At 32.9% G+C, this 11,113-nt stretch overlaps 1 protein-coding gene across 2 annotated transcripts in view; it reads right to left on the minus strand.

Annotated features, from left to right (window-relative positions):
• LOC140990863 (uncharacterized) overlaps positions 1-10,211 on the minus strand; it is a 21,343-nt gene extending 11,132 nt beyond the window's left edge. The window contains exons 1-2 of one of the 2 annotated variants that reach the window (XM_073460696.1): positions 10,055-10,211; positions 9,237-9,951 (exon numbers count right to left, since the gene is read on the minus strand). In XM_073460696.1, the coding sequence (XP_073316797.1) occupies positions 9,460-9,951; positions 10,055-10,111 (549 nt within the window). In that variant the 5' untranslated portion in view covers positions 10,112-10,211 and the 3' untranslated portion in view covers positions 9,237-9,459. Of the gene's footprint in view, positions 1-9,236; positions 9,952-10,054 lie in introns of those variants that run through there. The other variant, XM_073460695.1, reaches the window with a different exon arrangement.
• Between the last annotated feature and the right edge of the window lie 902 nt (positions 10,212-11,113).

The raw sequence follows: 11,113 nt of genomic DNA on the forward strand, positions 1-11,113 counted from the left end.
CAATCTACGAAATCTGTGAAGAATTGTTCGTGTCAACATGAGGGGGAGTTTACGTGACTGCACTCTTTTTCCCTTACTATGGTTTTTATCCCAATGGGTTTTTCCTAGTAAGGTTTTTAACGAGACAGTATAAAAACACGTAATGAAGACAATCATTATGATCTTCATCATAAGGGGGAGTGTTGAAAATTTAATATTTTAATATTGAATATTTGAATATTGAATGTTGAATATTTGAATGTTGAAAATTAGGTGTTGAATATTGAAATTTGTGTGTGATGATGAAGGTAATGATGTAATTTATTTTTGGATTATTTGTAAAATTTTTCTATAAATAGATCTCTCATTTGTGAAGAAAATCACAATTGAGTTGAGAGAAAAATATTATAAAGTGTGTAGTGTGATAATTTTGAGAATTTGAGATTTTTACTTTTTACCGTAAATTTTTACTTTTTCACAACAAATGCATATATTCTTTTAATTAACTTATAATCATTTTATTATAAACCAATTAATTGTCATATTAGTTAAATAAATATCTACACTGAATTATTATATTTACATTCTTTCAACTCAATTTGCACATATTTATCCGATTCAACAACAAGTTACACCGATCACTAATTGTCTATATTTGAACAAGAAAAAAAAACAACGTTATATAAGATAATCTTATTAAGCGCACATACCAAAATCTTTTTAGTAATTAAGTCATTTTATTAAAGAAAAATAATAGAGGTGAATGAGCTCAAAATATATTATAATTTTTTGTTCAAACTAATTTTTTATTGAATTTTTTTAGTTAATGTTCGATTACTTTTTGTCAATATAATTGTCATTATATATGAGTGAGAATAACTCTACAAATACAAATAAATTGACATGCCATTATTGTTATACTGAATTAATATTTGATAATATATAATTATAGGGAGACCTAAATAAAATAGAATCTATGAAAGAAATTAAAATAATTAATCATTCGATTTATTTTATTTATTATTTGAATTAGTTGGAAAAAAACTAATGAAAAATTTGATTGATTTTTCACATATTTCTCTCATTTTAATTTACAACAAATCTTTCTAATATCATATCATATAATGTATGCGGATGAACGTTTTCATTTCATCCACACTTTTATATGTATTTCTAATTCAAATTAAGTATTTTTTATTAATAATATTTAAATTCACAATTAAATTTTGGATTATAAAATATTATATTTGTTCATGCATTTGGAAATTAATAATTTGAAAAAATAAATTAAAAAAATTGATTAAATAAAATTTCCTTTTAATTTAAAAGTAATAATGTTGACAATTTTTTTTTTAATTTTTTCATTTTTCAATATATTTAATTTTAGTTTATTTGAATGACTCTCCAGCGTTCAGACACTTTATCAAGAGTCTTTCATGTATATAATTTTTTGAATTTTTTTAAAAAATTTAATTACAATTATTTTTAATAATTCATTGAGTTTATTCAAATGATTGTGAAATAGTTCAATAAATAACATAATTAATTTAATTTAGAATTTAAATGAAAGTCCAATAAATTATAACTTTAAAATGTGGCTATTTAGTATTAATAATTAATTAATAGACACAATGTGAAATTATCACACGTGTCGCTTGATAATGAGAAGAAATAACATGTGAAGGATAATTATGGTCGTTCATATATAATTGGAAAATTTTTTTATTATCCACATTTTTATAGGTATATAGATTTTTCATTTAGAAAAATAATTAGATGCATACACACAAATTAAAAATATCTATTACTACCTGTCAATCGAACAACTAGAATAGTTGCATATATAATTGTTAAAAAAAAAAAAAGAAGAAAAGAAAACGAAAGAATTGTAATAAAATTTAATTATGCATAAAGGAGATGCGCTTTATAAAATGATTCACGATTATCATTTTTGTTGATATGTATCGCTACGTGAACTTTACATAATGAATTATATTGTTATAATTTATATTTACTTAGCCGAAGTGTTAAAATGCTACGATTATTTAGTCAAATGAGAACTCATTTTCTGTATTGAAAAATCTGAACAAATACATCTGCTAGCGCTACAATTCTCTCGAGTTTTATCTTTGATTTGCTCCCTAAACAAGCGACAATGACAATCAATCCGGATATGTTTCGCACGCTCATGAAACATAGGATTCGTCGCAATTCGCAGAGCTGTATTATTGTCACAATACAAAGTAGTCAGTTTAAACGTAACGAAATCCAAACTTCACCAGTGGTAGAGCCTTGATCTTAGGCGATTTTTCCCCATATTTCACCTGAGTTCACAGATACTTATCCAATTTCTTCGCAGTATCAGTATACGAGTGCGAGCAGTTGATTTTTGGCTTCTTTTGTGAGCTGTTCGAGGGAATAGATTCATGGAAAAAATCAATTTTAATGATCCATTGTTCATTCAATCCAGGTATGCACTTAATCAGTGGTCAATTGATATGGTGTCTGGAGTAAGGACGATGTTAACAAGAACAAAATTCCATTTATTGATGGCACTTGGAAGAGGCAAGCATTTGCCTTAGTGGGAATGAGTCGATGCATTAGCGTTATCTTGGCTAATGAACACTGTGTCAAGAGACATCTTTGGTGTTGGTCCCACTTGCGGAATTTGAGATAATAAAACCCGAAAATAAAGAATAAACTGGACACCAAGATTTACGTGAAAAACCCCTAAAAATTATTAGACTAAAAACCACGGGCAAGATAAAAAGAATTTCCACTATAATATTTTGTGGTGTACAACTCACTCACTGTGTTTCCAAAGAGAACGCACACTCTCTTAATACAGAAGAACAAACACCTCACAATATTATAGAATATTATAAGATGAGAGAAAACTCGAAGAAGGGATAATTTCAGAATGAAGGGAGGAACTCTATTTATAGAGCCTCCTGTCAGTGTGAATACGCGTTAAAAACACGTATCCATGAAATTTCTGCGCATCCCACGTTTTCAAATTCACCGCCCAACTTTGACAAATCTTGTCCCCACCTATTAACTTCTTTGTCGACATTTCTCCCACTTGGAGATTTGATTGAGAATCAAACACATCTCCACATATCCTTTCAATCTTGCCATTATATGCTGCTTACGTTTCCGCTAGGCCACTTGAGGATCTACACCACTCAAACTTATCAGAGTTCACTGGCTTGGTCAGAAAATCAGCTATGTTATCCTTTGTATGGATCTTCTGCATATCCACCCTTCCTTCTTCTACTACTTCTCGCACAAAGTGAAATTGGACACCAATGTGTTTCGTCCTGGAATGAAAAGCTGGATTCCTTGCGATGTGCAAGGCACTCTGACTATCACAAAACAAAGGAACATTCTCTTGTTTGTGCCCGATCTCCTCCAATAACCTTTCAATCCATATTGCCTCCTTGCAACCTTGAGTAGCTGCCATGTATTCTGCCTCTGTTGTAGATAACGCCACAACTGTCTGCAGTTTTGAAACCCAGCTTACTGCTCCCCCTGCAAGTGTAAACACATAACCAGTAGTAGATTTCCTCTTATCATGATCACCAGCATAATCTGAATCGACATAGCCATTGAGTGTAAAATCCGATCCTCCATAACATAATGCAGCATTCGAGGTACCCTTAATGTATCTAAGGATCCTCTTAACAGTGCTCCAATGCTCTCGTCCAGGATTCACCATATACCGACTAACTGCTCCCACTGCTTGAGCAATGTCCGGTCTTGTACAGATCATGGCGAACATCAAACTTCCCACTGCTGATGCATATGGTACTCGAGACATCTCAATCCTCTCTGCTTCACTGCTAGGACACATCTCGGAGGATAACTTGAAGTTAACAGGAAGAGGGGTCGAAATTGGCTTACTATCTTGCATGTTGAAGCGTTGCAAGACTTTTTTCAAATAATTTTTCTGGGAAAGCCAAATCTTTCTGTTACTTCTGTCTCGGTGAACTTGCATCCCTAGAATCTTGTTTGCTGGTCCCAAGTCCTTCATATCAAATTCCCTAGCCAACTGTGCCTTCAATCCTTGGACCTGATCTTTGTTGGGGCCTGCTACCAACATGTCATCCACATACAACAGCAAAATGATATAATCATCACCAGACCTCTTGAAATACGTACAAGGGTCTGCACTCAGTCTGTTGTATCCAAGGCTCATGATATAGGAGTCAAATATCTTGTACCAACACCTCGGCGCCTGTTTGAGACCGTACAGAGATTTGTTCAACCTGCAAACCAAGTTCTCTTTGCCTTTTTTCGCAAAACCTTCTGGCTGTAGCATATAAATTTCTTCTTCAAGATCTCCATGAAGAGACGTCGTTTTCACATCTAGCTGTTCTAGATATAGGTCAAACACCGCNTATCTTGATCCTTGATAATAAGAACGTCAGAACTCAAGTCTGATAGTACCCAACCAATCATGTTAAACGCCTAGCAGCATCGCTTACATGATTCCCTAGGTATCAAATGATAGTGCCTGCAAGAACCATTCAATTATGGTTAGCGTACAGTACGGTCCCTTCATCTCATATATCCCGACCGATTCGACAACCATTGGTTTATCGAGAGTTGTCAATGAATCGATACTATGTGTCATGTCGTAGTTGCATCGATGGTGTAATCTATGAAACCCCTTTCATAATTACCACCATACTCTGATCAGAGATTTCAAACTACATATACATGAAAAACACATAGGATATCCATACCCGTAGGTAAGCGGTGAATCCCCGACTACAATGCATCGACTCCTATATGTTTCGACAGAACACCCAACCTTGCCACCTGATGACCCCATGAGAGTCGGTAAACAAGTCAAAGTGTAATTCTAGCACATAGAGTCTCAATGTTGTCCCGGGTCATAAGGACTAATGGTGTACAACCATAAACTAGGACTTTTCCACTCGATAAGTGAGAACCACTTGGAAAGTCCTTTAATGGAGGGTTGTTCAGTGCACTCTACCAGGAGCACCTATCTGCATGCTCGGACATCACAATGTCCCCTACCAATGAAACATGGTACTCACATCGCAGATACTAGTCTCAAGCTCGAGCGGCCTATATCCTTCTTAGCGGCGGCTGAATCGACTAGGAACCGTTTAGAATATACAGTATTCCAAATATGAGTTTCATGATACTCATCATATGAGCATCTCATATTCTTTCTACTATTTGTATATTCAAGGGCTTTATCTATGCAACTAGCATGGGTATACAGATAAAGATGTGCCAAAACAATAATTTCAAATATTATTAAAATAAAGACTGTTTATACATAGAGTTTCATTGTGAACACTCGGCCAACACTTGGCACGACGTGCACCTACTCTAACAGTGGTAACTGATTGTCCAAACTGAACCAGTCTAACTGATATCTCAAAGACCAATTCTACTGATTGTCCGGCTGATATGTGATTCGGTAGATGACATTCAGAAGCCAGGCCAGCTAATGAAGAGTTGAACTGATGAATAGCCCAGCGAACTAGTTCAACTGAATCTGTTCAAGCTGACGAGCCAACTGATTTCACTAATCCAGCCGAAGACTAGTTGCTGATCAGTTCAGAGCAACAGTTTGAAGCAGACCAGTTCACATATCGCAGAAAGCTTTTCAAGAGGAATCCAGCTTTGTACAAAGGTACAAGCAATTGTTCGACCAAAGGTACAAAAATGAACGTTGCAGTAGAGCTTAAAGTAGAAAGTTTCTAGAATGGTTTTCAGAAAGTGAAGACACCATTTTGGGAAACAGATTCAAATTGAAACATACATAATTGATGAGTTTTGATGTTCGATCAGCTTCGCCTTTATAAATACAAGATGAAGACCATCAAAGAAAGGGGGTGTATGAGGAATAGAAGAATATACACATAAGACGAAGAAAATGGGACACACATAATTCATATCAGCTTACAAGAAGCAACCAGCCCAAATTTAAGAGAACACTTCAAAATATTATCAGCTTAATTTAGAAGCACAAATATCTCAGTGTGTGATAACACCTTCGTATTGTATTAATAGATCAGTTCTCACGTACGCGCACACAATCATTCACATAGAAGTGAGTTAAGCTTAAAGATAAGTTGAGTGAGTCTTGCACAAAGATGCTAAACTTGTATATATAGTTTTCGCACAAAGACATTTAACAAGTGCTGGTTAATAGGTACTACCTTCAGTCTAATTGAGTGCTAGGAGTCCAATTAGACAGTAGGATAAGTTCTTAGCTGAGTTGGTTTATACAAAGTGTTGTATAAATCAAAGTCTTATATTGGATTTTACCCTCGAGGTAGAAAAGATGACTTAAGAACATTTGAAGTCTCCTAATATCCATAAACAAATTTCGTCTCTTTACTTGTTTTTATTATTGTATTACAACTACCTTAAAACTATTATGACAAGTTCAACTGATATCAGTTTTAGTTCTCACCATAACTGAACTGATACAAATTCGGACTAATCCTTGCTTATTTTAAGTTGTTCTAAAACTTTAACTGCTTTATTTCAGTTTTCTTAACGAAGATTATTTCGAGATTTTCCCGCTTGGTTTGAAAATCAAACTCAATTTAATTTATCAGTATTAACATTCTTAGAATACGAGCTATTGCAGCTCATTGAGATAATTGTGTTTGAAACACCTCTTGTTGGTGTCAAAATCGATCCTAACATCTTTTCAGTAATGAAGTTAGTTTATTAAAGAAAAATAACAGAGGTGATCGAATGAGCTCAAAATATATTATATTTTTTCGTTCAAATTAATTGTTTATTGAATTTTTTTAGTTACTATTTGATTACTTTTAATTTGTCAATATAATTTGCATTATATATGTGTGAGAATAACTCTACAATTATAAATAAATTGACATTTCATTATTGTTATAATTAAATACTATTTGATAATATATAATTTTCGGGAGACATAAATAAAATAGAAACTGTGAGAGAAATTAAAATAATTTAATCATTTGATTTAGTAGGAAAAAAACTAATGAAAAAATTGATTGATTTTCCACATATCTCTCTCTCATTTTAATTTATAAAAATATCTTTCTAGTATCATATTATATAATGTGTGGATTAATAGTTCATTTCATCCACACTTTTCTAGGTACTTCTAATTCAAATTTAGTAATTTTTTTATTAATAATATTTAAATTCACAATTAAATTTTGGGTTATAAAATATTATATTTGTTAATGCATTTAGAAATCAATAATTTGACAAAATAAATTAAATACATTGATTAAATGTAATTTTTCTTTCGATTCACTTCATTTATTTAATTTAAAAGTACTAATGGTGACATTTTTTTTTATTTTTTCATTTATCAATATATTTAATTTATAATTATTTGAATGACTTTCCATTCAAAGGATTCAGATACTTTATCATGGGTATTTCATGTATATAATTTTTTGAAGTTTTTTCAAATTTAATTACATTATAATTATTTTCAATAATTCATTGAGTTTATTCAAAGGATTGTGAAATAGCTCAATAAATAACATAATTAATTTAATTTAAAATTTAAAATGAAAGTCCAAAAAAATTATTAAAATGAGAAAAATAATTAATAGTAATATTAAGTAAATTTAATAGTATTTTTTTTTAAATATTAGATCAAACATTTAAGAACATGAAGATAACTTACTTTTGTTAAATATAATTAATTAAATATAAATATACAACTTTATCTTACGCCCATTTTTACGATTGAAATTTTTTTCCATTATCCACACTTTTATAAATATATAGAATAAAATAAAATACGTTTTTAAGAAAAGAAATTGAATGCAATATGTCATAACTAAATATATATAATGAAAGAAAGACAACATGAGAAAGGCAAAAACACAAAATTATAACTTTAAAATGTGGCTATTTAGTATTAATAATTAATTAATAGACACAATGTGAAATTATCACACGTGTCGCTTGATAATGAAAAGAAATAACATGTGAAGGATAATTATGATCGTTCATATATAATTGGAAAATTTTTTTATTATCCACATTTTTATAGGTATATAGATTTTTCATTTAGAAAAATAATTAGATGCATACACACAAATTAAAAATATCTATTACTACCTGTCAATCTNTCAATAGCCGCCAAGCAATTCTCTTTTCTGAAAACTGCTTGTATCTTTATTTTTCACAGCATAAAATTGCTTCCGTTGAACTTTGTTATCTCGTACCTTCCCGCCATTATGTCTACAACAATTTTAGTAGACTGGAAAAAATAATACCGCCTTAAATAAAAATCCCAAAAAATCTTTTGTGATGTGGAAGATCAGTCTAGGCTGCAACCACAGAGCATACTCAGAATTTTAAGAAATTTAAACCAAGGCTCTGATACCACTTGTTGGTCCCACTTGCGGAATTTGAGATAATAAAACCCGAAAATAAAGAATAAACTGGACACCAAGATTTACGTGAGAAACCCCTAAAAATTATTAGGGTAAAAACCACGGGCAAGATGAAAAGAATTTCCACTATAATATTTTGTGGTGTACAACTCACTCACTGTGTTTCCAAAGAGAACGCACACTCTCTTAATACAGGAGAACAAACACCTCACAAATATTATAGAATATTATAAGATGAGAGAAAACTCGAAGAAGGAATAATTTCAGAATGAAGAGGAGAGCTCTATTTATAGAGCCTCCTGTCAGTGTGGATACGCGTTAAAAACGCGTATCCACGAAATTTCTGCGCATCCCACGTTTTCAAATTCTCCACCCAACTTTGACAAATCTTGTCCCCACCTATTAACTTCTTTGTCGACATTTGGGACTCAGCTTGACCTTTTAGTCAGAGTTGCTAGAATTGATAATGTCACTGATTTTTCAGGAGTGAGCGTACAACCCAACAAAATGCACACAAGCACATACTATATTGACATATATTTGGGTTTTAAGCCATCCCTTGCGATCCACTCAAATTTTGGGGAGATTTGTGTGTTAAGACTACAACATACTTAACCGCACTTCTAAACCTGGTAGTACTGGTATCATGCCAAGTGGTAGGAATGATGAGTTAAATGAACATATTTTTTGTATTGAAAAATTTGATGATATAGCTTCTTCTACCTCTAGTGAATTTTTATAAATGTCGAACTAACTGTTAAAACGCAAGAATAGAAAACTCATGGCATTAATCATTTTTCACTAAGAAACCAAAATGCTAACATATCATTGCGTTAATATAAAAAAAATTCCAAGAACTTGAAACAAAATAGAAATAGTATTAGTTAATACGACCAAATTACAAAGACACAAGAAAGCCACACCCACAAATTGGCACACCAAATTCAAAGGAAAAGGCTTCCTCATTTACAATATTCATTTAACATCCAAATGAACATGTGACCCCAGACATACCAAAACAAAAACCAAAACAAAAGCAGAAGCAAATAACAATATTCAATATTGGAATTCAATATTCAATTTATTGGTCCGCTTTCTGCTCCGCCCCCGCGCCGAAAGTATTCTTCAGTGCATCCGCGGTTTTCTGGATGATATTGCCACCCTTCTCCTTGCCGGCTTCAGCTGATTCCTTGCCGGATTCCTTAGCTCCCGACGCATGATCCCTGGTGGTGTGAGCTGCACAGCTGGTCTTATCCTTGGCGGCATCTGTAGTCTCAGAAGCCTTGTCCCCGGTGGTGTGGCCTGCGCCGGTCACCTTGTCCTTAGCGGCTTCCGTAGTTTCTCCGGCCTTGTTCCAGGTGGCTTGGCCAGCGCCGGTCACCTTGTCTTTGGCGGCTTCCGTAGTTTCACCGGCCTTGTTCCAGGTGGCTTGGCCTGCGCCGGTCACCTTGTCCTTGCCGGCTTGGGCGGTTTCCCCAGCCTTGTCTTTGGCGGAGGTGAAGTAGTTCCCAGTGTTATCTTTGGCTCCCTCAGTATGGTCCTTCACAGAGTCGACTCCATGTCCAATCTTCTCCTGTAAAAAAAAAAAAACATGTCGAATTCACATCGAATTCTGTTTGTTGCGATCAGAAGCCAATGCATTCAAGAATTACAAATGATCAAGAGCAAGAGAGTACCTGAGTCTGACCCTTGGTTTCACCGGCCTTGTAGCTGATCTGATTGTTGGACGCCATTTTCAACCGTGGAGTTATCGTTACGGACAAATAATTCGAAGATTTTCAGTAATTCTAACAAGCAAGTTCGCAAGATGTTCGAATGATGATTCAAATACAGGCAACTGGTTTATATAGAGTTTGGGGGAGAGTAGGAAGATGCCAAGTGTCTGATTTCAAAGACGCGTGTAAATGCTTACGTGCCCATGCGACATTAGAGGCCCCTTAAATTAAAAAAAAATTTCTTTAAAAAAAAATTTAAATATTTTTAAAAACTTCTTTTATGAATTTTCAATTTTAATTCTTAGGTTCATTATGTTTTGTGAAGGTCTATAGGGCCACGTATGTATGTTACTTTGAAGTGAATTCTATTGTTTTTTAAACTTCAGATTTTATAGAGATTCGTTGCGATTGATTTGAAAATAATATTTTGCCAATTGAAATTATAAAAATTCTTTGGAAGTAACGAGATGACAAGATCACAAAAACTCTTGTGAGACGGTTTCACGGATCAATTTTGTGATACAAATATTCTATATAGGTCACTCACGAAAAAATATTATTTTTTATTGTAAAATAGACAAGATTGATCCGTATCACGAATAAAGATCCGTGAGATCGTCTTATGAAAGACCTACTCTGACAAGATTTGTTTATATTATCTTCAAGATGTTTTATTTTCACATAAAATTTGTTATAACATTATTTTACGAATTAATTTTTGTGAAATAGATTTTCTGTTTAGGTGACTTAAGAAAAAATATTAAATTTTTTGTTATAAATATTATTTTTTATGATAGATGTGGATCAGATCAATTTGTTTCACGAATATAGACATCTGTTTTTATCATGCAAACATTGATGTACCGTTCAATTAAGTTTAAGGGATAAGAAATTGTTGGGTACACTTGATTAGAGCTCAAATTAAAGGATTCATTTTTTGTCAGTGATGTATCGAACCTTAGCTTCCAATTCCGAAACTGATATCTCAACTGTGTGACAGATGAAAATAGGAAGAAACTC

This window comes from Primulina huaijiensis, chromosome 13 (assembly GCF_012295235.1).
Source record: "Primulina huaijiensis isolate GDHJ02 chromosome 13, ASM1229523v2, whole genome shotgun sequence".
In the NCBI taxonomy this organism is placed as follows: Eukaryota; Viridiplantae; Streptophyta; class Magnoliopsida; order Lamiales; family Gesneriaceae; genus Primulina; species Primulina huaijiensis.